This window comes from Chionomys nivalis, chromosome 2 (genome assembly GCF_950005125.1).
Source record: "Chionomys nivalis chromosome 2, mChiNiv1.1, whole genome shotgun sequence".
In the NCBI taxonomy this organism is placed as follows: Eukaryota; Metazoa; Chordata; class Mammalia; order Rodentia; family Cricetidae; genus Chionomys; species Chionomys nivalis.
Window position 1 is genome coordinate 57,467,326 of NC_080087.1, and position 27,397 is coordinate 57,494,722.

The 27,397-nt window shown below is 49.4% G+C and overlaps 1 protein-coding gene across 1 annotated transcript; it reads right to left on the bottom strand.

The window, feature by feature from the left end:
* Positions 1 to 509: 509 nt before the first annotated feature.
* On the bottom strand, positions 510 to 21,136 carry Nr2e1 (nuclear receptor subfamily 2 group E member 1). The gene is made up of 9 exons (XM_057762190.1): positions 21,011 to 21,136; positions 16,328 to 16,473; positions 12,979 to 13,066; positions 11,424 to 11,659; positions 10,121 to 10,267; positions 7,526 to 7,622; positions 6,989 to 7,138; positions 6,547 to 6,652; positions 510 to 1,898 (listed from the first exon to the last, which is right to left on the bottom strand). Exons 1-9 carry the CDS (start codon positions 21,033 to 21,035, stop codon positions 1,736 to 1,738), a joined length of 1,158 nt encoding a protein of 385 aa, XP_057618173.1. The 5' UTR covers positions 21,036 to 21,136; the 3' UTR covers positions 510 to 1,735.
* Between the last annotated feature and the right edge of the window lie 6,261 nt (positions 21,137 to 27,397).

Here is a 27,397-nt window from a genome sequence, read left to right on the forward strand (position 1 = left end):
TCTGCAGGGTCACTTTTAGCCAAGAAGAGAGGCATACCAACTCTTGCTTGGCCTGCCACCTACAAGTCCATGCTGTTCACCCTGGGGCTCCAGCAGAAGGGCATTTCTCTCAGATCTCCTGGGACTTCCGCATGACCTTCCTATTGCTCCCTCCCCGTTTTTTCTCGCCGGTACAGTGATTGCAGCTCTTGGTCAGGACTCATGAGGACTGGAAACCGGTAGGGAATGAAGGACCGTTCATCGGCCTTGTTCTTCCTCACACAGCAATTTTCCTAACAGATGCAATTACATCTGAGTGCCGCGGAGAATGAGATCTTATGTTTTATTTCTTTATTCATCATTTTACAAATGGGTTTCACTGTAAAAAGGAAATTGCCTTTGTAGCTCGGTTCTTTCTGCTCCGTGCTGGAGGGCTCCAAGCTTTGGTTTTTATCCCAGCTGGGGCCACCGCCACCTTGTTGCTGACAGGGAGGAACGAGCCAGGGAGGTGGGGAAGAAATCAGGCAGAATTTACTTAAATTCAATATATTTTTATTCTTTGTAAATACAATGAGTACAACCTTTTAACTTCACAAATCAGTTAATTCACTTTGTACAAGAGAAGTTCGACTCATCCTATGCTAGTCCAAGTGCTGAATTTCCCCCTCCCCTTGGTGCTAGTACCTAATAAATGTGAAAAGGACAGCAGCTATTTAAAAAGGTTTGTTTCTACATTTCCGTAAGTATAGATTCATACCCAAGGAGCAGCTTAGAGCATAGGACAATGTGGGGTGTGGGTGTGTGTATATGCATTTGAGGCTTTATTAGAAACCAGGATTTTCTGAAAGGCATTCGAGAGTCCCAGGCTGTTAGCAAGGGAATGGTCAGGAACCTGTTTAGCATGCACCTCCTTGAAGTTTCTTCTAGCTTGCTTGTTCATGTGCCGTCTGGTGTGACTTGCTGTCCCTGCAGCCTTGGGCTTCAGCACTGTGGCGCCAGGACAGCGACCAGCCTCACCAGTCTCCTGGCTCCACTGGATTTGGTTTTGCTGTTTGGAGTTCTCCTGCCCCCACTAAGGTTCTTTCTGTAGAGGTCTTCTGCTTTGAGATGCTGTCCAACCCAAGTCTTGGTGGGAAATTCCTTTTGGTCGTCTGTTCCTTTGATGAGGTTGCCTGGCCTGTGGTGCTAAGAAAAGAAGGAGAAAGAACGGAACAGGGGAGGGGGCGGGGGATTACACAGCATAAGCTACGTTTCACTTACTCACTTGGTTCTGAAGGCCACTTAATGAAGTATTATGATAGAAGGGACTTTTTTCGATAATACTTTTGATTTAAAACCTAAGCATTATTTTTAAAGTAGAAGCTCCAACCCGACCGAGTTCTGAAGGCCGCAGGATGATGTTACACAAAGCGATTGTTGATCAGCTGACTTCATGTGCTAAAAGGGAAAAGGAAGTGGGACTTGTCTTTCCACTTGGAAGAGTTCAGCCGGATCTTCCGGGTCAGAGGCAGAACGGCTGGTGTGGCCTGTGGTGGCCCCAGGTCACCCACCCCAGGGCATGGCAACAGTGTGTGTACCACCTGCCTTTCCAGCCACCCCACTTCCGTGAAGCAGCAGGTCATAGCTAGTGTTTTGTGCCCACTGGCATTGTTTCCCCCAGGTTTCTCCTTCCAGGAGGGTTTGTTAGTTGAGGCTTGTCCTGCAAGGCAGAAGTCCGTCCACTACTGCTCCACCTTGGAAAGCGGTGCTGAAGAGCTTAGATGTCGCTGGACTTGTACATATCTGAAAGCAGTCTTGTAATTGGCACGTTGCCGATGGTCTTTTTGAAAAATACTTCCTCTATGGTGGATGGGCTAATTGAACGTAAAGCTGGTAAAAGCAACAGGAGCTTCCCAAAGCGGCAGGGTTGCGTGGGGTATCTGCAATGGGAGAAGCCACGAAAGCGATGTCAGAGCCCGCACAAGCAGGGAGTCATCTCATACCTGAACACACAGCAGCCCGGGGTGCCTTCCTGACCGGAGCCTCTTCAGTAACATGCTGTAGGTTGCTGCAGGAGCATGCTGTGGTAGACTGGTACAGGTGCCTCTGTGCCTGTTTCACAGGTAGACTGCTGGAATCCCTGGACACCGGCACTGCCCCAATCACATGTGCTCAGTCTCTGTCTCTCTCTCTCCTCTCTCTCTCTCTCAACATCAGCAAGGGGAGTACATCTTCAATTCTAGACAAATCAGCTTTAAGACACCTGATGCTAATTTTAAAGCAAAGAATAAATGTCACGTTATCACTGTGGGGAATGACCATAGGGTTGATTATGAAGCCAGCGGTGGGAATTCGTATTTTTAAATTCTCAACGCTCTTGAACAGACTATTCCTCTCAAATAAAATGGCTTCTTTTTCTAAGCAATTCTCCCAATTATTATTCAGGCATTATACTTTGTCACTCTCAGGAATAATTCCGCCCTTATTACACTGCAAATTAAAGACAGTCCTGTTGGGCGGCAGTGCCACCCAGCTTTCATGTCAATGAAATTGGCACATAATTAAAGACGGGAGAAATTGCTTAACAATTTCCTTACTTGATGCCCAACACACATTTGTACTCAGATGTACGTGTTCCATTCCCACTGTCTTTAGATGCTGTACCCCACCTCTCACGCCCTGGTACTATTCCAGTCAATGGCTTGAAGCTGGGCGTCAACACCCTCTACAGGACAGCGTCCTGCCCCTGGGGAAAGGTCATCTGAAAGTGAGCTGCAGGGACACACGTGTGACTGAACCATGCTCCACTAGGCCACAGGTGCCGGAAACTGAGAGACATCGAATTCCTCTGCAGGACTTGTTATCTGTGTTTAATTGCCTGACCGCCCCACCGTACAGAGACAGTCTAGGACAATCCCACACTCGTCTCTTAGGTCTGAATGAAGAAGAACTCTTCTCAGCCAGACATAAAGCTCCTAATTCACTCTGACCACCCTGTTTGGCTCTCACATAATCGAATTTCATAGGAACTCTTGGACAGGACACCCGATGACACTTAATGATGCTTATCTACAGTAAAAAAATAAAGATGTTGGATGTGGTGCTTCATACAGAAATATCAGGATTCAGGAAGTTGAGGCAGGAAGGTTGCCATGAGTTCAAAACTAGCCTGGACTACATAGTAATGGTGAATCCAGGCCAGCCCAGCTTATGGAATGAGACTCTCTCAGACCAACAACAACAATAACCAAAAGAAGCCCAACCGAACAAAAACACCAGCCAACAGCTCTGACAACTAGAAAAGCAAGACACCTGAACATCATCTCTCGTTCTCGGTGCTGAGCAAACTGCCAGGCTTTCTTCAGCTTTAGCTGCTTCTCTCTTCCGCGACAGCTTCCCTTTCCAGAGAGAGCTCTGCAGAGCTGAGGTGGCAACGGATGCCTAGACAGTCGCTACTGTGTCTGTGGCATCCACTCAACATGCGGAACCTTTCCCGTGACGGGAAACTGTTGCAGGAAATAACACAGGCTGGAAAGGATGGATTCGGGAGAATCCAGAAACCACGGACAATTAAACCACCTTGCATGGGTTTGATTGTCTCGGCTTGCTGAGATGAACCCGGAGCCTTTTGCGTGCGAGGCAATCAAGCGTTCTGCCACGGAACTGCCTCCAAGCCCAGGAGTTAACTCCTGGTTGTCTGCAGGTGGGTTCTCCACTCCTCTCTCCCACCTCTTTTGTTCTCTAGCTGGGCAAGAGCTGGTCACTTAGTCAACAGGAGCGGCTTGTTATACCTGGAGTAGAGTGCCACCTAGAAACAACGCCAGCGCATGCGTCAGTGTGTCTGACTGCTCAAGGTTATAAGGACCACTCCACACAATGAAGTCATGCCTGGTACTGCTAACTGGGCTAAGAACCTGTGACTGAGTAGGCCATGGGCCTGAGGGAGCGTCTACCTTACTGTGTTGTGAAATGGACACAGTAGCAAACTGCTCTCTAAATACTTTTCTGTGTAGCCATAGACTAGTGCAGCTCTTACTCTCATCAGGGGAGCTGCTTCTTCCAGTATGCCTCGCTTAGTACAGAGACCCACACAACTGATCGACTGTAGAGAATCAGACTGAGGAGCACTCAGCCATCATCAGGATATCCGTACCACACACCCCAGGGCTCATTTTGGAAGTGGGGTGGAGTGACAGGAAGAGCCGGAGGCTGCAGGAGACTGCTTTGAATCTGTGTTTTCTAGACATGAAGTCCCGTTGAACATATGAACTCAGTGGTTGTGGCTGCATGCGTAAGACCTGAATAAAATCAAGTCAGCCGAAATTCCAGTGTGAATGGGGAGGGGCTCGAGAATTCTCACCCCTGGATGACCCTGGATGAGGAGCTTTTGGCAGCTGATGGATGCTGGGAGAAGGAGCATAGTTTCCTGTAGGGAAGCAGCCCCAGGTACATTGCTTGTGCTCCAGAGGATAGCCTTAGCACATGCAGGCTCTACCAACTGGACTCGATGGGGTTTGCTTTGCTTTGTTTTGTTTTTAGAGAGTGTATAAAATTGGGAGATGTGAATGGGACTGGGTTTGAAATTATTAAAGAATAAAGTTACATTTTAAATTATTTTGTAGAATATGTACCCCTGACTTCACCCATTAACATTCTAAATGTTTTGTGCCTATCACAGATTCAGGATCTTAAGCTCTGCTATGGTGTTGTAATATTCCAGTTCCTAGCCAGCTCCATATATCCTGGATAACTAGAGCAGTTGATTATAAAACACTAACAGATATGTAAGTTTGCAAATTAACTTTTCCGTTTCACATGTTATTTTTCCAGATAGGAACATCCTTAGAGTGTGCACTGATTTGAAAGAGCCAAGACAAAAGGGAACAGTTCTTTTGTCATGTATCTGACTCTAGACATTTTATAGTTCCAGCTGATACTGTGAGCTGGAAGTTCCTCGACAAAGCAGACACCTTCCAGTCACCTCCAGATACTTGAGGGTGAGCTGCGGTGTCCTCACTGTGTCTCAACAACAGACTGTGATCATCTGCGGTGGGATTATCCCAGGCCACCCTGTCAGCAGCTCTGGAGTCCCAGGTCACTTCAGAGTCTCCCTGCTTATCTCTGCAGAAGCTTACAGAACACCTCAAGCACACCTCGGGCTAACCCCACCCCCTGGTGCTTCACCTTCCCTTCCCTACTGAAATCCCTCCGCCATGCAAGGCCCTTTCACATCCATCTCCTTCCTGGACCTTCCTCACTCTTTTCCTATTAGAGTTCAGGCCTCCCCTTTCCTGTGTGAAGTGACATTTCTGCCCACTTCCCACAATTCACCTTGTTCTTTCTGATAATTTGCATCATTCGCCTATGGATGATGACTCCCTAGCAAAGGCCTGATGGAATCAAAAACCGAGTTCCATGTTCTCTGGTTAGTGTTGTGAATATTCTCCAGGCTCTGAGTGCCAAAAGTTAGCTGTGGCACACAGTCAGCTTTAATGGGGAAACATGTCCAGATTATGTATGGTTTCATTTTGTGAATCTGAATTACAAAATTAGTGCCTGCATCTTATATACTATAGTTCAAGGTGGGTTTCAAATTTCCCAGCCATCGAACTTTACTTTGAAAAAGCGTATTTACACGAGCTACCAAGCAATGCCATTTCAATGGTATTTTATAAACATGGAACACTTTCACTCATTCAGCATCCAAAGGGTGATTTGTGACCGAAATAAGGAGCTCCTAGCACCCACAGGTACTGCTGACTTGGGATCTCTCTGACCCCTCGGGTGAGGGAGACTTTAACGGCCTCGTCCATAGAGGTGTCTATGGCTAGTGTTGAAGTGATGGAGACAGGCTCCCATGAATCCCTTTTGAATTCTATTCCCAATCTCAGATCCATTGCAGTCCCAACCTAGGAAGCTTGAGAGGTTTCATTACCCCTTTAAAAACCTGCCTCGTTTCTTCTGGAAATAGAATCAGGAAGCTCACACTGGTCCTGGGTTGGGGGAACTTTATTGAGCTCCCATGTTGGAGAGTTTCTAAGAGTTTCTACCAATTTCCAATGTCAGTCAGAGGACCCTGCCCAGACAGAAGTAACGTGGTGGGTGCTGGAACCCCAGATAGCTCAGCAGACACCAATCACCAAACCCAAGCAACAGTGGGGGCCAGAGCCAAGATGGTCTTTGTGAAGCCCTGTGTTCCTTGAACTTGGGGTTGGCCTCTAAAGAAGGGTACCTGTCCAAGGATTATCGGAACACTTTCTGATCTAGCAACCTGTCTTTCAGACCTGGCTGCTTTTTGACTCCCTCCATGCCCAGACTCACAAATATGAGCAGCTCCTTTTGTTGGTCAGCTCATTCAGCCAGCATAGCCTGCCGTGCCTGGCAAAGCCCTTCTCTCTCATCACCTAATTCAATTTGCCCTTCTTGCCCTCCTCCCAGAGACAGGTGAGGACACGGATTCTAACTAAATTAACTGGCTGGCAACAGGATAATTAGTCGCAGTGTTTGAACTGGCTTCTTACTGCCTGCCGGAACATTCACAATGGAGGCAATTTTCTTAAGTACATGTTCACAGCAAATAGCGGTCACCTGGTGTGGATGTAGCTGTTGAGAGTTAGCTGAGCTTCATCTTGAAGAGCTGCAATGGCGGCAGCATTCCGGAAACTTCTCAGTTCAGAACCGCTGTGTGTAGGAACTAGAAACGAAGGCCAGGAAACCGTGAGAGACAGAATAGAGAGGACTGTGGGCTCACAGGGCACTGGAAGTGGATGATAATCTGGAGAATAGGGAGGACTGTGGGCTCACAGGGCACTGGAAGTGGATGACAATCTGGAGAATAGGGAGGACTGTGGGCTCACAGGGCACTGGAAGCGGATGGTAATCCTGAAAGCATGCAGGTCTCCACAGCTGCTCCACCCTCCCCCCCCCCCCCCCCCCCCCCCGTCAGTCTAGAACTGAACCTTGAAGTAGCTGAACTAGTGGGGTGGCAAAAGGAGAAGAGGGAGAGGCAGGGGTCTGTCTGTCTGCTTACCAGCTTTGAAAGTGACAATGCATTTCAGACAGGCAAATTCAGTGGCGTCTAATCGGAGCTGTCTGAACCGCGCCACCACCTCCTGCAAAGCCTGTATTTCAGATATGATTTTGTTCAGCTTCTGGGAGTCTGTGTTGTCACTATTCATGCCTAGAATTGAAATATGGGATAAATACTCTAATATGAAGGCATTTTCATGTTTTAATATTGATTTTTGACAAAATCCTGCATATCAATATCTATTCAATTGTCACTCTGAGATATGTGATTCCATGTAAACTGGCTATATTGTATGAAAGTTAATATAAAATCTTCCCTTGGATGATAACAAACACAGTAATTTGCATTTAAATAACAATGCAAGCAGTCATGAATACAACAAAACAACATTATTTGCATTTAAATATAGATTTATAAATGACAGGTATACTCTATTGTTCAGCAGGAATTTGTTATTCTTTACATGTTGTTCTTTTTTCAGTAATGTATTTTTATGGTAATTTCTACAACAAAGTCATTAAATTGTGCAATTCTTACCAGATACAGCCAGTAGAGTGTTAGCATCAACCGGAATGGCCCATTGTGCTATTCCTAGAACAAACAGTTCTCTCCACGCGTCTTCCAAAAGCATCAGCTGTCATACAATAGATGTATAATATAATATAGTGTGTAATTTATAAATTTATAAACAATTTCCATATGTAAATTTCCTTTAAAGTGTTTTAAATGCCTGTCTTGGTAAAAAAAAAAATTCCAAATAATCTATTTTCCCCCATTTCCCCCATTTTTCTGTTTTGAAGCTGTGCCTATAGACACACACGTGCGGCTCAGAGTCAAAGCACACTCCCTCGGGCTTTGCCTTTCACGTCCTTGCCACCACCTAGAAACTTCTCTAGAGACCGAAAATCCATAAAATGCCACCAGCGGCTGAGCAGGTGTGTTGCTCTGGTGTAAACCAGTGAAGACTCCTGCCTAAGCTTGGAGGTCAGGGTCCCCATCTTCCTAGAGAGCCGAGGGGGCTGGGAGAGAGGGGGAGAGGGAGAGGGAGGGAAAATCAGGGTGTAATTATGTTAATCGGGTTTTGCTGAGTTTACCTCGCCTCCCAGCCTGATTTCTCTGAGACTCATAAGTGGACAGCATCAAGGTGCTTGTCGTTTTCATTCTAATAAAATGTGCTGTTGAATATTTAAAATGAAAATCTGGCTCCTTTCCCAAATTAATGTCCTGGATTCCACTTCACTTCACCGTAGTTTGCTTATTGTTGAAGGGTTTCCAGCAAAAGGCTAAGTGCCAGACAGGAAGTGAATTTTATTTGGATTACAGTCTACAAATTCTTGTTTTCAGAAAAAAAAAAGTAGTCAATTTTTATATATACATGTATGTGTGTGAGTGTGTTAGACACACACATTCACCCACAGAGAGAGAGAGAGAAGAGAAAGCATTCATGCAAAAGATTAAAGGACAACCGGTAACCCTGGTCAAAGACATTACCTATAACCTTGAAAACAATTCTCTATGTCTAAAAATCTTTCAAAAACCAAAAAATTCTAGATTATTATGCTGGATGATTTATATGAAAGAATTTACTTCTGAAAGCTAAGAATCATGAAGGTTTGCAACTATTTTCACAATTAGACCAAAATGTATAATTTTTAAAATGCTTCATTTTTTTATCTTATTGCATTGAGTACAGAAAATAAATTTTAGATTAGAGGTGAACAATAATTGTGGCTATATTTCATAGTATGATTAGTTAGGTATGAAGAGAATTGAGCCCTCTGCTCTCAGAACTATGGGTGTGAGGCAGAGGCAGGGCACTCCCTGAGCAATGCAAGGTCCAGGTTTGATTCCAACTATCCAAAAAAGAAAAAGAAGCAAAAAATTGCTTATTAGCCTTTTGAAAAAAAAGTCATTAATTTTTGTGATTACCCTTAGCAGCCAATAGTTTTGCCTACTGTTTCTTTCTTCCTCTTATGAATAAAAAAATACATTGACAAAAAGGACAACTTTTAATATTCCTAGCAGGAAATTTTATGGGGTTTGCTAAAATGCAGGTTTATTTATTTATTTATTTATTTATTTATTTATTTATTAAAGATTTCTGCCTCCTCCCAGCCACCGCCTCCCATTTCCCTTCCCCTCCCCCATCCAGTCCCCCTCCCTCGTCAGCCCTAAGAGCAATCAGGGTTCCCTGCCCTGTGGGAAGTCCAAGGACCACCCACCTCCATACAGGTCTAGTAAGGTGAGCATCCAAACAGCCTAGGCTCCCACAAAACCAGTACGTGCAGTAGAATCAAAAACCCAGTGCCATTGTTCTTGAGTTCTCAGTAGTCCTCATTGTCCACTATGTTCAGCGAGTCCGGTTTTATCCCAAAATGCAGGTTTTTTAGATGCACATAATTTTCTTACTTTTGAACATCATGTATAACCAAAGAATTATGTAAAATTGCTTTTGTTTCCAAAAGTTCCGAAAGCAGTGAAAGAATCAGGGATGTGGTATGCCATCAGCAAACTTTCCTCACACACAAAGCAAGGACCTGATCCCCAGCAATGCCCCCAAGCAGACCACCAAGAATACAACACGATATTAGTCAACTAGAGATGTGCTTCTTGGTTCTCCATGGCGACAAGCCATTAGCCCAAGCTGTGGTACATCACAGTGGAGACTAAAAAGCTGAAGACATAAAAATCCCACCAGTGAACATTCTATCACCTTCTATTCTTCTCGGCTGGAGTGTTCACAAGAAAACATCATTTCATCAATAGTTTTCCGTGTAGCCCAGACTGGCTTCAAATTCCAGGTTCTCCTACCTCAGCCTCCTAAGTGCTAGGATTACAGCTGTGCATCCTAATTCTTGGCTGATCGCCAGTGTTAGAGAACATTAAGATTTTTAAATTTGGAGGCTTTAACTAAACTTAAAAAAAAAAGATAATGTACTTCAGCTACCCTGAAATAACATAGTTACATTCCTAACAAAGGTTCCATAGGTAGATCTTTGAATCTCTAGAATGATGTTGGGAAAGATAAATGGTTTCCCCTGCTCAGAATGTACACCTGCCCTGCCAATTCCTGCAGGTGGCACTCAGCTTATCACGCTTTCTTCCTAACCCCTGACGCCCGGTTGGTCATACCTGATCTTGCAATGACAAGGTGGAAAAGGCTGGTACACTCTTCGCCCACTTGATGCTCATAAAGAGAAGCCGGGCGGCTGATTCGCACACGGACTCTGTGGCCACTTCATAGAGATACATCGGGGTCCCGTTCACTTCGTGGGGGTACTGGGGGGAGGGAGAAAGAGAAACACCTGCACATGATGGAACCTCAGCTTTGCCCCAACAGCTGACATTTCAGTGCACTGGTTAAACAGAGGGGGCAGAGAGAGAATCTGGTGCTCTGCATTGGCATTCGGCTGCCTCCAAATATCTCTGTCGACAGAATCCCGGGAATGGTGTTTATTGGGGGAGGCATGTTTCTGTTCTTTGGGGGCTTCTGGTTTCCAAAGGGGTGCCTGGCTATTCTGTCCCCTGCAGTAAATTTCCCTTGGACTGAGCCAAGTCCCAGGCCTGGCTCCCAATTTAAACAAGAACTGCTTGCATTTGTGTAAATAAAAATAGATGTGAAAAAAGTATAAATTAATAGGCATCCCAAACACAAATATGCATATGAGTATTTTTAGAAAGGATTAGTATATTATGGAAATATTTCAATTAGACATCTTAATCATTCACAGAGCATTCCCATTCATAACTGACAACATATTCATAACACTACTTTCCAGAGCTTATTATACACATCAAGGGTAAGAAAGCGATATTGAATATTGTGCGTGTGTATGTGCCCAGGTGTCTGGCTCCCCCGCAGTGTGAAGCTGCAGCTGGCCTCCTCTGGGGGAAATCCTGGGTTCTCCTTCAGTGGGGGCCTTGGGAGGGATCAACTCGAGGCCTGGAGTGCAGTCCCTACGTGGCAGCCTTCCCAGGTACTTCAGGCTACGTCCCCGCTGGTAGGGCGAATCCTGGGAGTGGTTTAAAAGTGGGCAGGCAGCACTGGGGAAAAATAAAACAGCCCTCCTAACAGTGATTTCGGCATTTTTCTCTCTTATATTATAGACCCCAGGATGCCTCGGGAGGCCCCTTCCCCCAGGTGAGGAACTAGTATTCTAGTTGGTTCGGGCCTGTGGGGGCATCTAAGGCTGCACTCGGATTAGACAGTTCCACTCACCAACCGGTTCAGAGTTCCCTAAAGGTGCAGGTTTCTGACCTCCACCCGGCGTTCTCGGGAGCGCGCTTTGTCGCTGCTCCGAGGGTGGTTTACTGTGCACTAAATGTCAGTTGCCCCCACCTTTTCCTGACCGCATCTCAGCTCAGAACAGAGCATGTCTACTCCTCCTCCCTCTGCTCAAAAAGGAGTTTCTTTGGACCCCGCAGAGCCACTAACCTTGGGCGTAGGCTGAGCCAGGCTCACGAGGGTCTGCCGTTCTGGGGTGGCAGACACTGCGGCCAACTCCAGACCGTGCGGCTCCAGCTGCGTGACCGCAGTGAAGAAAGCGGGAGCTGGCAGCGCTGCGGAGGGGAAGTGTGCAGCGGCCCCGTTGTCTTCCTTGTGTCCACGGAAGTAGAGGGCCACCTGTTTGCGGATGGTGGACGTCCGAGGTCCCCGCTCGTGCTGCACCGCTACAGAGACAAGGACAGGGACACAGGCCTGGGATCACAGGCACGGTGACACTCGGATGCCACCCGGCTGCCCCTCCATCGTCCCGTCTGGGCCCCTCAAGGTCACTCAGGAGCGAGAGAGGGTACGTGGTTCAGGGCACTTAGGCACGATTTCCCCATACAGGTGGGAAGCAGGGGTATGAGATGGACAAGAGTCAGGAAGGTGCTCAGCGGTCCTCCCCACCCAGGGATTCCCAGGGAAGCCAGGCTGCCCTCGCTCCCATCACCAAAAAAGGGAGCACCACTCACAACCAGGTCCGCAATTCTCCCCCACAAATGGTTTTGTGGCTTCCAAGGCCCAAGGAGAAAGGACCGGAGCCCACAAACCCTGGGGGATGGAAGGGAGAGTATGCCCGAGTAAGGCAAGGGAGATGTGACAATTACCACCACCAGTTTAAACAAACAAATTAATTCAGGGTAATCTTCCTCCGCAGAGCGTGACAACTTGTCAACACACAAGTTCAACAGGTTGGATGCTCCCTCCTGCTTCCACAGCAGCGGCAGGAGAGGGTGCACTCCAGACAGGCTCCCCCTCAAGCAGGCCCCCACCGCAAGGCTCACTCTGCATGGTGTCCCCAGGCTCTCTTCCACCTTCCCCCAGACCCCGGGAAGCTCTTGCCAAGTTCTGATCCGGGAAAAGGAGGGAAGTACATTTTGGACCACTTTCTGGGCCCTGAACTTCTGGAAGACCCAGGTCTGGGTCGAATTTGGACCTCAGGAAAATGGGGTGTTGACTTCACCCTTAAAGGGTGTGTCATCCTGCCTCTCTAGTCCCTTTTTTCTCTTCTTGTCCACCAAGAAAAGACTCTTGAGACGCTTAGGGCCAACTCACTGGCCATACTGAATTTGCCAATAAGGACTGGAAATCTCCCGTTTTCCTGACTCTGAGCTTGGAGAGTTCCAGAAAGACTTCAGCGACTGTGAGACCTTGAGGAGGGTTACTAAAGACTGCAAGAAGAGGTGCAAAATGGGGTTTGGACCCTAGGCAGGAAATATGCACCTGAACTCGGATGCCTGCCCTCTAGCACCCCCTTAGTGTGATTTGGGGCGCAGGTTTCCCATCTGGGCCTGGGACTTGGGCTACAGTTAGGTCAGCTGGGGACTGCTGCTGAGTCTCGGAGGGCCTACAACTGACAGCCTGAGGCCATTTCCCAGCATCTGGAGAGAAGAGATCTGCCTGGGAAATGATTTACATGCATAGGAGTGCTGTCTATTTGCTGTACATATAATTTACTTACTACTCAATCAACATTAGAAGAATAAAGACATGTACTGATTACCATCTTTGTTCATGTTGACTTCCAAACACTTCTTCAGTCGACACGCCCTGCACTGGTTTCTGTGTGTCTTGTCTACCGGGCATCCTCCCTGAAATGGATCACAGGCAGTCAGAGGCCCCAGGGCCCTTAGGTGGGCACCAGAACCCGGTCCTGGGGTGGGGAGGCCCAGCGTGGGGACTCTGGCCAGCCACCAACCCAGCTCGGAGGTTCAGACCCAGTGAAATGGGAAAGCCTTGAGCACCTGAGCACCGGCAGGGCCAGGTAAGCAAGGCGCTTGGGATCCCCAGGGTTGGGACAAGAAGATCAGTTCTTGACCTCAGAGAGTCGGACAAAGAGAATGGTCATTCCTGACTTCCAAGATCTTGCTGAGACTAAGAAACTAAAGAAGGAAACACCTGGGCGGGGGTGGAGGGGTGGGGTCGGGGGAGGGGGGGGTGATTTTCAGGACCGGAGACAGCGACCCGGCCCTGACCGCCGCAAGAAGTCCCCTGCCTGTAGGCTAAGCCTGGTGCCATCTTCTGAGTGAGCCCATTGCTCGGACAGATAAATCTTCACCACTCATTCTTCTCTGGCCTATGTCCTTTCCTTTGCTTTTGTAGTTAAGCTGTTCTTACACAACCACAAAGTTGAGCCAACCCTGAGGTCCTACGGCCTAGGCTCAGCCTTGGTCCCTGGCAGAAGCCATTCTTGGAACGAGTCAGCAGCCAGGATGTTTAGAAGGGCAAGGCCTGCAGAGAGAGTGTGGGGACCTGAGGAAAGCTCAGGCGGACTTAGGGAGACACCACCTAACAAAAGATTATATACAGGCAGTAACTAACAAGATAATGAGTAGAAAAAGGGTAGTTGCTGCTTTACAAATATTTATCTCACAGGGATAAGCAATCAAATGTCTGATGTGATTTTCTGCGGGGTAAAAAGGTGAATGCACATATTTGGCTGGGTGTGGTGGTGCACACCTTTAATCCCAGCACTGAGGAGGTAGAGGCAGGTGGATCTCTGTAAGTTCCAGGTCAGTCAGGACTACATAGTGAGACCCTGTCTTAAAGAAGAAAAAAAGCATTAACAGATAAGGCTCCCCCTTCCTTATTTAGTGCTGGGGTTGGCAGCAGCCTGTGTTGACCACTGAGCTGCATCCTCAGATGGCAGGGATTGGAAACAGAGTCTTCCCACGCTATAGTTAGGATGACCTGGACTTTACTGTCTTAATGAACTGACTGGTCTTAAATTTGTGACCCTCCTGCTTTGCCCTGCCACCATGGCCAGTTCAGATAACGCTTCTTTCAGTGTTTGTTTGTGCCTTTACTGAGGGAGAATATCTACAGATATATCATGTGTATAAGTTTTTGTTTGGAAGAGCTGAGGTTGGAACCAAGGCTGGTCAAGCATCCCTCAACCAAGTGACACCACTAGCCTTCTACATAAGTGTTTTATACACAAAAAAAGGATTTTTGTTTTGCTTTATAATTTTAAATATTCATAAACACTGAAGTGGGAATGAGTACATTTCCTCCCTGAAATATCTGTAAGGAAAATGACAGATTGACTTGGGTGGCTGGGATGTAATTCACGGTATATACCCAGCATGTATACACATCCAACCAAACCAATTTGTTTAAAGTGAAGGTAGATGGATGTCCATAACAAGTTCTAAACGTCAGCATTGTTGTTGATAAGAAAATGGAATGGTCTTTACTTAGTCTTAGAGCAAGAGAAGAAGTACATGAATTTGTAGTACCTGGGAGAAAATTAGAGCATCTTTGGCCAGCAGCAAAATAATTCATGGTTAAGAGTTTCAAATTATTTATTATTAGATGTAGTTAATACCCAATTGGAATGACATCTTCTCCAGCATTATGATAAACATGTAAAAACAAAATGCCTCAAGTGGGTTTTCAAATCACATCCAGTGTATGTAAGTGCCTGGGGCCAGTGAGACCGAGGGAGAGAACCTGGGTTTGACTCCTTTATTCTTTTCACCACGGAAGTGACACAGACCAGATAGATTTGCTATCACTGCTTTGCAAGCACTGTGAACTGATACAAATGTCTGTGAGTTGATAGCCATCTCCTTAAAAAGCAAAAAGATTTCCCAATCCTAAGGTTGAGGCAAGAAGATCAAGAGTTTCAAGCCAGCCTAAGCTGGGTCAAGACAAACAACAACAACCATCTAAGTAGATCTCCGTTCAAATCTGTTGCTCCACAGAACCTCATACCTATGGAGCTTCTTGGATACACGTGTGTGCATAATGTGACATCAATGAGCTAGACACTGAGAACCCAAGAAAGCAGGTAACAGGGGTGCAGAGGTCACAACAACTTATCTGAATGCATATGCCTTCTTGTGTATGCTGCCAATCAAAACCTATCAGAAATGGCTAAGAGCAGATATTCCAGTTGAGCAACTGTAACTCTCCAGCACCAGAGGGTTATGTGAGCTGATGTGTATCCTATACATAATTAGTGGGTATTTCTCATCATTTGGTTGCCAGAGACTGTCCCCTGACTAAGACACTCTTGGACATCTTAGTAGTACAGGCCTCTGCAGAATATGAGCAAAGTGTGGGACTAGAAGGCTGATCTCCTGAGTTGCCATGAGCCACCGAGCTGGGAATGGAGTCACAGGTGGTTTCTGTTAGCTCTGGCTGGAAGCTATAGGTGGGCTCAGTTCATACCCTAACCGCCCTGTGTCTGTGAGCTAGTTCAGCCTGAACCAGACTGAAACACAACTCCCAACTCATCTTGTGAGTAGACAAGGGAAGAGTGAGGAGAACTTGATGGACTCCTAACTTCCTCTGAGCCTTCTCTTTCTACCACCCCGCACTTTTCTGAGCCACACAGGTGCTCAGCCCTTATACCTGTCCATGCCAGAGCAGCCCCGAATCTGAAGAGCACATGACTTTCAAGTACCCAGCATTCACTTTGGAGCCTTAGCTAAAGGTAGTGGTGACCCTGGCTCAGATGCACTCTTGGAGGATGCTACTAAGGATGGAGTGGAGGGTGGGCAGGCAGCCTAATGGGCCCTTTCTTCTGCTTGCTACTTGGACATTAGATTCTAAAATTCCTTGAGATCTCCAGACAGGCTTTTCAGACTGGGTGTAGGCAGGGCCTCTTTACTCAATGTCAAAATGTGACCAAGGAATTAAAAAAAAAAAAAGTGTAGGAAGTTCTGACTTTCCTCTGTAAACTCATCTGCTTTCCTTAACCTTATATGGCCTTTTCAGAGCCAAAGGGCCACCCAAAACTGAGGCGGGGAGGAGGGAAGAGGACCCAGGTCAGGGAATTCAGAGGAAATGGGGTGGGGTGGGATGGGGCGCAAAGGGGAGCCGGGTAGCTCAACCCCAGGGAGTACCTGGTTTCCAGACTTGCAGACGTAGGTCCTATTCCTTCGGATGCTCCTCTTGAAGAACCCGGAGCAGCCGTCGCAAGCGTAGACCCCGTAGTGCTTTCCGGAGCTGCGGTCACCACACACTTTGCAGGGAATATCTAAAATGCGGCCTGAAACCGCAGGAAAGACCGAAAAGAGAGGGAAAGGGTGAGAGGGAGCCCGGGGAGGAGGAGAGGGAGGAAAGGGGAGAGGGGGAGAGAGATGCTAAGCAATCTGACCTCTGAGCGGATTAGCAGCGGAGCTGCGGTAAAAGCAAATAATGAAGAGATTTTATAGCCAAACTTTTTTTCCTTGAGCAAGTGTCAGCTTCCTACAATGAGCATTATTCATGCACCGCTACATGTATTTGGGTCTCCTCTAATCGCCGAGACCCATTTTGGAATAAAAGATTACAGCAGGCCCGGGCAGCAGCTCGGCCCGCCGCTGCCTTTCTGCTCCGCCGAAAGTTTGGCCGCCTCCCTCTTAGTTCTTGCATTTAGCAGGGAAAAAAAAAAGTTGTTAGTGAGAGCGCAAGGAGACAAACTTGAAATGTAAAAGGGAGAAAAAGAAGAAAAACAAACACGGCTGGAACTGGGGATGGCAGCTGGAAGGCAATCGAGTTTTCTCTGAGCTGAGCCCAGCGGTTGTTATTATTAGGATTATTATTGTGATGCTAATCTTTAGATTATTAATGATAATAAGGGTAGTGGTAATTGCCCAACTTTCTCTTTACCTATGGGAAAATGCTTAGTGCTTCCCATTCGAGAAAGTATTTTTTTTAGGGAATAAGTTGAGGGGGAGGGAAATAATCACCGGTCTGGGAGTAAGAGCTACCCGATTTGTGGCTCTCCAGATGGGGTAGCTGTGGGGGGGGGGTCACCTATGCTTCTCCTACCCCCAAGTCCTTTCCCCCTAAACACGGGTCTCTCCTCCCTCCTCCCTTGTCCTGTGTGCATCTTCCTCTGAGTCTTCTGCTGCTGGAGGAAGGGGGCTTGTTGCTTGTTTATTTTTTTGAATGGCTTCAATTTTTCTGGGATTACTACCCCACACCAAAGAACTATGTTTGGACTCTCCAAGCCTGGTGAGGCCTCAGCTCTGAGAGGGGCGTTAGGTAGAGGAAAATAGGAAGGGGTGTGTATGTGTGTGTGTGTGTTTTCTCTCAAGTTTCAGTCCAACAAGTGCCTGAAGCAATTTACTGATGTAGAAATTCTTCCGAAAATAAAGGGAATATTTGTTTAAAAAAAAGTGTTAACATCACTTAAAAAATAGTTAATAACAACTATTCCCATCGCTACGGGTCAAAGGCATTCCCAGTCCGGGCCCTGACAGTCTTGGCCCTCGTGGGAATCCGGCAACCGCTCCTGGAGCACCCAGATTGGGGGCGGGAGAGGAGGCAGTGGGAAGCACTGAGCCAGCGGAGTTAGGGAAGTGAGGGCTCTGTCTGCGGAGGCCGGGAGGCAGCCCAGGGTAGGAACTGACTCCGGGATCCCGAGGTGCCTGGGCGGGCTTGTTCGCGCAGCCCTGGCCACAGCCTCAGGTGGGGTGGGGGCGGTGCGGGGGACCCGGCAGGGGGAGGTCGATGAGGACCCGGCTCAGCCAGGGTAATTACAACCCCGCCGCAGCACCTGCCTATAGAGCCACCAGTGACCCGTCAAAAAGAGTAGCATGGGAATTCGGACGGCGACAAAGGCTGGCGGAGGAGGCATTCGGCATTGCGGCCACCGCTTCGGCGCCCCTTCTCCCGCAGGGCAAGAACGGAGATTGTTGGGGGAGGGAGGGGCTGAAGAGAACCCAAGTGTGGCTCTTGTCCTCCACCCCCTGGGGCCTGTCACCCCCCCCCCCCAAACAATTCACGGTCGCGCCTGAACCTCGGTCAGCTGAACCTACTCCCTCAGGAAACAGTCAACGAGGGGCTCACGTCTTTCAACCGTTCTCCTCGGTGTAACCCTGGCGCTCTGGTCGCCTGGGGCCCGTGCTAAGGGTTCAGTAGCACTGTCGCCCCAGCTGCTCTCCTCTTCCCGGTCGCACTGACGCTGATGACAAATGAGCCCATGGAGAAAGCAGTGGTGTGCCCTCTTGCCAGGCTTCCCATCCAGACTGGAGGCTAAGGTCATTTATTTCTGGAGAACCCAAGTAGGGCGGGAAGACTAGCGCCCGGTGGGTGACCCTTTACTGGTTTATCCGTCAGGATGCTCGACTGTCACCATTTGGGCTTGCTGGTCGGCCTTGTTTAAGGATAACTTCCCAGCCCCAGCAGAGGAGAAACAGGGAGCTGGACTGGGGCGGAGCACGGAAGGGAGAGAAGCGAAAATTCCAGGGCACTGAGGGTCGACGCCTCAGACTCCACCACCCAGCCACGTTAAGGTGACTTGGGGTCACAGACAAGCTGGTTGACGGCTGCAAAGCTCCTCTCTTTTAGCAAGCCCAGCGAGCTCAGACGTGAGTCAAGCCGAGTTTCCTGAGGCTGGAAAACGGTTCTTAACTTCCCTCCCCAGGGGGTCCCCTCGGGGCTTTTTGTGTGTCATAATTGCCTAAAGATATATGGCAACTTCGATTACTGTAATTACCATCAGAGGCTGTTGAAAGAAGTTAGTCTGAACTGCAAGGGTGACTGGGCAGGGTCTTGTTACCACCCAGGCGGGATCCTGGTGACAACGCTCTGCTCTCCAGCCGCGCTAAGACGAAGACCTCCCTGCCCCGCAGGGTCCAGACCCGCCCCGCAGCCAGCAGACTCTCACTGCCTGGGTCACAGGGCCTTAGGTTTCTGCTGGCCGCAGCCACGGTCAGAAAACCTCCTAGGTGAAGCGGCGCCACTGCCAGGGACTTACCACCTTTCCCTGAGAGCCACTTCTACCGAGCCCTCGAGGCCTTCAAGATCAAACTCTGGCTTAGCAAGTTAGAAAACTCGTTTCCTTAGAAAGCGTCCTCGCACAACAAGTGCCCACTCTGATCCCCCAATTTGGGTAGTCTGCCTGCGTCTGTCTACCTTACAGAGTCGGGTGCAGACCTGGAAGCTGAGCTTAGCGCCCACTTTCCTCATCTCCTAAGTCCCACCTTTTCAAGTTCTTTGGAAGCTTCACGCTTTAAAAGAGCAAAAGTCCCAAAGATCTTTCCTGTTAAGCTGTTACCTATGCCAAGCTGTTCCAGGGTGAACGTGTCAAGAGGCCAGCCCTTCAACTTCATTTTTTTCCAATGGATACTTTTTGTAATGCAACGGGAATGGCCTCCTTCTTCTGCTTCCCTTGGGGAAAGCACACAGCCAGAAATTTTTTTTTTAATTTTTTTCTTATGGAGCCTGTACTACTTCCCAGAAATCCGAACAGCTAGGGCACGGATAAGCCGAAACTAAGGGGAACAGCGGTCCTACACGAGTCGGCTGTGCCCTGTGACTGTGAATAAGGGTCCTTTTCTAGGCTCTAGCTCTGAGCGTTTCCTTTATTCTCGGTTTGTTGACGTTCGCTTTATTCTAATTTTTTAACTCAGCACTCAAACCAAAACAAACTCACAAAATGAAAACACACCCTACTTCTTACGGGGTAGGGAGGTGGAGGCCAGAATTGCACCCATCCTAAGTGATACTTCATTACCAGTCCTCAGAAGTAGCTAGGACTCTCCCAACTTTTCAAAGACTCGGGACAATGAGGGCGAGTGAAGGGGGGAGGAGGCGGGAAAGAACTCACGGAGAGCGCCAAAAATGCTATAGGAGAAAACAACATGGGTGGCTGGAGAGGTCCAGGGTGCGTGGGTACTCCCCACAGACCCTACAACTCACAGCCTCCCGCTCGCGGAAGGCGGGAACTGAAAAGCCGCCGCGAGATTGGAGCACCCTGTAGAACGGCTCGCTCGGGCCTACGCTTCCCCCAGGGTCCGCTGATTCTGTGCCCGCAAATGCACTAGCCCATGCGAGTAGCCTTGCACTCTTGTCTCGTCTCGGGAAGTCGGCAGAGGTCAGCTGCAGCAGCTGGAGGTTACACCCGAGAGGGAGTGGAAGGAAGGGAAGAAGCGTCCCGAGTGAGCAGGCCGCGGACTTCTGCGGGTGCTGGGCTCCCGCTCGGAAAGTCCTTGGGATTAAGGATTTGGTCCTTTCTTTGCTAGAGTAGCTCTCCATACTTTACATTCCCCAGTTATGACCTACGCGGATTTAGGATTAAGAAAAATGTGACTTTTAAATGGTTTCTGCTTCCCAGTTTTGCAGGATTATTTGAAATAGCTAGAAACGGGGTGCAAAGCATTCCACTCAAAATCCGCTTTGCAGAGTTGCTTTTGCGCTCGGGAGCTCCGAGTTTTGAGCCGCTGCGTTATTGTGCGGTCGCCTGGAGCTGCGGCCCAGTTCCCGCCCCCGCCTCACCCCTCCCACCCTCAGCACCTGGCAGCTAAATAGAAACCACTCGCTGGACCGGTGGGCTACAACGGGTCGCAACCTTCCCCACACGCCGGGGAGACCGGGGGAAGCAAGCATCCAGAAGCAACGAAATTGCTCTCTCAGTTTCTCCAAACGCTCCAAAGCAACAGTCTGAGGGGAGCTAGGCCAACGGACACGCATGCCCGGTAGAGTCCCACTCTGGGGCTCAAATTCACAGAGCTCCAGGAAGGACCTCCCCGGCCTCCCAGCCTGCCCTCCCCAGGCCACGCGCCGGGACCCCCCGCGACTGCCAGAGAGGTACCCACTTGTTGATCCGGCGGGCTTGCTCATGCTGGCGGTTCCGGGGCGCAGCGGTTGGTGGGCACCGCCGGAGTCCCGGCCCGCAGCGCCCACGTCGCCGCCGGGCGCCGCAGCTCTCCAGCCGCCCTCCAGCCTGCAAGGCTCCCGGACGGGACAGGTGGCTATTGGTTGCGCGCCGCCCTGCTCTCCCGGCGATCAGAATTCGTTCCACAGTGGAAATGGAAGCATCCTTAAGTTTCTTCCCGGCTCTAGCAAAACCGCCACTGCTAGGGATGCGGCTTGTTATGGACACGGACTTGAACGGACAGATGGAGAGATGGACAGGCGGGCTGGAGAGGGAGGACAGCACGAGGGGAATGCTGAAGGATGGAGATGGAGACACGGAAACGGTTTTCCTACGGAGCGAAAAGGGCGAGATGCCTGTCTTTCCCCATTCCTGTTACTCAGTTTCCAATCTCTCCCTCCACACTGGCGTGCCCAGGGGCAGATCTCTACAGACCGCTGATCTTCTACGGAAAAGCCGAAAACCACAGTCGCGGTCTCAGAGGCGGATGAGCTCCGCGCTGCCGGAACCCGGACGCCGAGAGGGGAAACTAGATGGCTGGGAGATCTTCCAAGGGAAGAGGTGGCCAGGTCCGAGTTTCCGGGGACAGCCGCGCACGCAGCAGCGAAGGGTCCCCGAAGTTCATTACCCTGTGACTTTGTGCCTGCCGCGGCGGGCCGGGTCTCGGGTAATATCTCCAGAAGCGCTCTGACAGGCAGCGGCGGGGAGGGGAATAGGGCGTCCCTGGCCCACTTAGCTTTTCCCCCAACTCCTGGCGGGGTCTGACGTCAGCCATGTGCGGGGAGGAGATGGGAAGAGGGAGGGGGTTAAATGCTAATGATATTAATGAACCTCCAAGCGGCTTCCAAAGAAAATGCAGGCGCTTTGGGAGCTGACGAGTTAGAGTGTGAATACGGCTCGGTGCGTGCGTGATGGTGAGGACGGTGCCGCTCGTACAATAAAAATGAATTTTTATATTTCACGGCAAGGGAGAAGGGGAGGAGGTGACGGGTCTCTCTCAAAACGCTTTCCCCCTCTCTCCAGAGTGCAGGACAGATAGATTCGTGGAAGAAATTGGGTGGCTGTGTCTATGTGTGATTGTGCGCGCCCGGACACGGTCATGTGAGTTGGTTCATTGTTGGTACCGCGCCCCTTCTGTTGGGTAAAACTTGGATCTGGCCCGAGGTGAGTAATTTATTCATTTTGCAACTATCTATGGAAAGCCAGAGCTGAGGATGCGGACTTAGGGCCTGAGCCGGGGTCTTGCGGTCCCTCGGTCTTGGCGTGACGGGTCTGGGCTCGGGGAGGGCTTCGCCAGCTTCTTGCAAGCGAAACCGACCCACCCGGAGCTGGCGGAATCCTCTTGCCTCCATTACGTGTACGGGAGCCGCAGGGTGGCGAAGCCTTCCCCCCAGCGGTTGGTCCCCAGCGGGCATCGCTGGCTTCCCCCTGCAGGCCTGGAGACCCTGGAAAGCTCCGCCACCTTCCTCCTGACCCCGATCATCTATCCGGAATTCCAGAGCTCTCTGGCGTCCTGGTCGTGGCGCGGCGCGGGGACAGCGCGCGCCGAGGGAGCGGTGATCTCCGTTCTCTAAGAGATTAATTCTATTTAAGCTCCCTCGGCAGCTTGAACTTGTCGAACAAGAGCTTGCCAGCCTCTTCTCAGGGCGTGGGCCCGGCCAGGGGTCAGAGGTCACGCCTCTGGATATGCATCAGAGTTGTGGGGGAGGGGAGTAGTGGTCTGCTCTCCCACAGGGCGCTCGCCCACCCCCGCCGCAGCTCCCTATCCACACGGCCGCAGTGTGCTTGCAGTGCCTACTGGCATCCCCCGAGTGCCCGCCTGGCGCTGCAGGTCCACGGCTCGGGTCCCAGCCCACAAGAGCTGTGCGCTGGGGGCGCCGGCCGCAGCACGTGATCGCAACTTTCCCCAGATGCCCGAGCCCCCAGGCAAGAGACCCTGTGCACCACACACAGCAGTCACCAGGCACCGGGGCCGGCCACCCGGAACAACAGAGAGGCGGGTGACGGTTTCCCGTGCCATCTCTCCTGTATGGTCTTACAAACTCGGACGAGATTAGGGTATGGTGGGCATTTTTAGGTGACAGAAGAGAAAATTGCTTCCCCCTCCCCTTGATAGCCAATTGGGCTGCCAGCCAACCTTGCCCTCAGTACAGCTTAAATTCAAACTCGGTGTCCAGAGGGGAAAGGCATTTCTGCTAGAGACAGGGTGCCAGGCTCGGCTTTGGGTCGTTGGGTTTAGCTCTTGCCAGAAATCCAGTTGTTGCTGCCGCCAACACCACCATCGGGATGTGGTGGCAGAAAGGGGGCGCTTGGTCAAGGACAAAGAACTTCAAGTGGAACTAATTTGTCGCGGGCAAAGATGAGGGCAAATGGTGATGGGGACTAGATCCGGGTCTGTCTTCAGGGAGAAGTTTAAGGGTGTGTGGGCCGGAGGAGAGCTAGGGGGTTTCAGGTGTCCAGGCTGGGAGGTAGAAGGACGTACTGCCCTGGATTTCAAATGACCTCTCTTGCATGAAGCAGGAGCCTGGTGACTCATTAAAGACATCAAAACTTGTGAGAAAAATATCCCCAATCTCGTCAAAATTGTCCCCCAACCAAAACTGGGATGTTCTTTCTGCAGGCACTAACTCTTGATCGAACTAGGTGCCAAGAAACCCGCTAAACAGGCAAGGGTGCACCCCCACCCCCACCCCACACAGAGAGAATGATTCAATTCTGGCAAACACCATAGGGGCTGCCCACCCCGCCGCATATGCGTTCTGTGTTCTGGGCGTCCGACTGCAATTATCCGCGCGCTTTGCATAATTCACAATACAGTTCTGAAATCATAGTGATGACTTTCTGGCATGATTGGTTTGGTGGTAAAGGCAGCAACTAGCTCCAGAATAGACTGGTGGGTCTGAGCTTCAACCCTCAGATCGGCAGAGAAGCCGGGAGCCCAAAGGCCGCCTGGCCTCTGCTCATGCCAACCGGCTGAAGGCCACAGGGACCCTGGCTCTAAACTGCGGAAATCTGGAGCTAATTGGGACACAGCTCAAAGAAAAAACCTTTAGTAGAGCAAAGACTGACTTCATTTCCCATCCACTGGCCTCAACGCGCTGCCCGCCTCATAGGAGGTGCCTCAGAATGTGGGAAAGAAAAGAGTCATTGGCAGATTTCCCGGGGGGCCTGCTCCAGACACTGTAAGGAAACCGGGAGGTAGGAATTCAGACCCTGCCACAACTAGCTGTGTAACCTTGAGCAAGTGGCTAGACCTCTCTGGCCTCCAGATTGGGATTTATAAAAAAGGATTGGGACTTTGCTTAACTTTCAGTTACAAGAATTTCCCCTTTGAGGCTCTTAAGATAAATCACCCATCTCCGAAACATCTTTAACAGAGACAAAGATAAGTTTACAGGTTGGCAAAGGGGAAGAGCCATAGGTATCCCAAACTGTGCTGGAACTCACTGTGTAGAGCAGGCTAACCTCACAGAGATCTGCCTGCCTCTGCCAGCTCCTTCTCCAAGCTGCCACTAAAGGCGTGGACCACCATCTATGCTCTGCTCCCTCCCTCACACATCGTGAGCCTGCTGCTCTCCACTAAGCTGGAACTTGCAACATTTCATTGCCAGACGGTTGCATTTGGTTCAGGAGAAAAAAATAAGAGGGAGCAACCACCAGTTCACCCGATTCATCAAATACGAGCACCATAGAGGATAAATAGCGTGGCCCCTTTCTTACTCAAAGAGATTGTGGGAAACAGACCCATCAAAAATGATGTTAGGGGTCTGGGGGTTGGCTCAGCGGTTAAGAATGCTTGTTGCTCTTTCAGAGGATCTGGGTTTGAGTCCTTGGTGGCACCCAGAAGCTCACAACCATCTGTAACTCCAGTCCCAGGGGATCTGACGCCCTCTTCTGGCCTCCACAGGCACCAGACATGTCTGTGGTGCCCATATACAAGCAAGGTCAAACATTCATCCATACAAAACAGTATTTTTAAAAATGGTTTTAGAATTAGGCAAATGCAGGAAATTCTGAAAAGATATAAAAGAGTCCCTCGATCAGCGAGTAGCACCGCTACACACGGACCCTGGAATACTGCCCTCAGCTTCAGTGCCTGCTCTGAATATGCGGCCTCTGGATTGGTCCTCTTGCAGCTCTTTCCTCCTGTAGAGAGCCATCCATCCACCTTAAAGCAGGGCTTCAATTCCTGCTAACAAGGCTGCAGGAGAGCAGGTTAGAAGACTTCCTGAGCCCTGGGGCTGTCTGGACGTGGTGCTAATGCTGTCATTCGCTGGCTCCCCCCCCCACCCCCATGGAGCCACTCTCTCCCATCCTGCCCCTCTTCCATGCTTCTAAATGAAAAGGACCTATAGAGCAGAGAAAGGAACTTCCCCAGCAAGCAGATCTGTTGAAGTTGGTGGGGAACTCTGAGCCCTTTCCCTCTTATCTGGATGTTTGTTTGCATGAAGGAGACTTGTGTTCTTCACTGACTTCGAAGTTGTATTGATAGTCAGCTCCTGACTGTGGCTTGCCCAGTAGGTGGGGTCATGGGGTAAAGCCCAGCATCCAGCAGGTACACAGTAAGGTTTGGCTAAGTGGCAGGCTGAACAACTGTTGCCAGGCTTGCTTCTGGTTCTTTGATTCTTTCTCCAGCCTCTTCACACGTTGCTTGGCTGTGAGCTCTACTCAGGAAAGAAAGACTGAGAACAATCCAGAAAGCAACCTCAGCTCCCCCAGAATACAATGAGCACTGAGTTGCAGACTTTTTCTCAACACGATCTAGAACAGCGTTAAGAACTGTCCTTCACTTCAAACTAATGGGAAGAGGCATGTAGCTGGTCTATGTGTGACAGCCCCATCTCCTTAACAAACAAATCCTGTCTCTGCGTGCGCGCGCGCGCACACACACACACCACTTGGCAGAAGAAATTCAGTTCTGGAGTCAGTTAAAAAGAAACTCATCTCGAGTCTCACTGCACCTTGCACTAACAATATAATAGAAGCACCTGCCTGCTGTGAGCCTGGCTCCAATAGGACCTAGAAAGGTGGGCTGTATAATCAAGCCTGTTTGGTGGGAGTCACAAAGCCCCACAATGGGACAGAGTTGGTTGAAAAGGTATAGAAACAGGCTCAAGGTCCCCAAACCTCAGCAGAGTTTGACTCTCTGAGATTAAAGACTGACTAGAGAAGCCTAAAGGTCGCCCCACATCCAGAGAGAGATCAGCTCTCCATCCTTCTTCAGCCTCTCCATTTCCTATGATTCACTCAGTCAGTTTGGTTTTCTTGCACCCCAGACTCTCAGAGCATGCAAATAAGAAAGAACCGTTGCACTCCTTCATTTCACTGATGAGGGAACTGGAGCCCTTCAAAAGACAAACTCGGCCCTCAGTCACACATCTGAAAATACAGACCACCCAAGAATCCAGATCTCGTGATGTTTCTTGAACACCCATTCCACAGCAGGAAGCCACCCCTCGTCCTTCAGGAAGGCTTCTAGAGCCTCCAGTTAAAACAGCTTCACTCAGTTCCCACTGAAGCCCTGGGAAGTAGGAGAGTGTCCTGTGCGTCCTGAAGGCACGGTGCAGTGTTTCTGCAATCTCAGCGTCGCACTTTCCTTCAAATTCCCTTTCTACTAGCTGGGTCCTAAGGGCTAGTAAGGTCTTTTTCTGTCATGTGGATGGACTGATGTGATCTACAAGAGAAACACTGAAAGGTACTATTCATGGATATTCTGAAGAGGCCAATGATTAGAATAAGCAATTAATCACCAAATCTGACCAATGAGGGTTGACAAACTGAGCTTCTTAGCTTAAAAAAGAACAGCAAAAACAAAAAACAACAAAAACAAAAACCTCATTTCAGCATTAACAGAAACAACTGTTATGTTAAAACTGGCAGCTTGATTGAAATGTGGCTAACACATTGGAGAATATTTATAGTCTTTAATATCAATCTCAGTGAGACATCCAATACCCTAGTATGCTTTGTTTCCAAGAGACACAGTTCATACAGCACTCTGTTATCCTCAGTAATGTCAATATCTACATCACTTACAAAGAGACACAGTGGCTATTTAAAGAAGTCTGTTAAAAACAACAACAATAAAAAACAAAAAAAATCCACTCTCCAAAACAAAACAAACCTTCCCTATCTTCTCCCTTCCCCCAACCCCAAGTGCTTTCAGAGGAGTCAACCAGTGGGGTTCCCAGGAGGTCCCCGAGTCAAATGCTGCAGCTGCGCTTTAAAAAAGGGCTGGCTAAACTACAGCCATTAATAACATCTGTATCTAGGCGAGCCAAGATGATGATAGGGGTAATCAGATCTCATGCTTCAGGGCATGCGATGA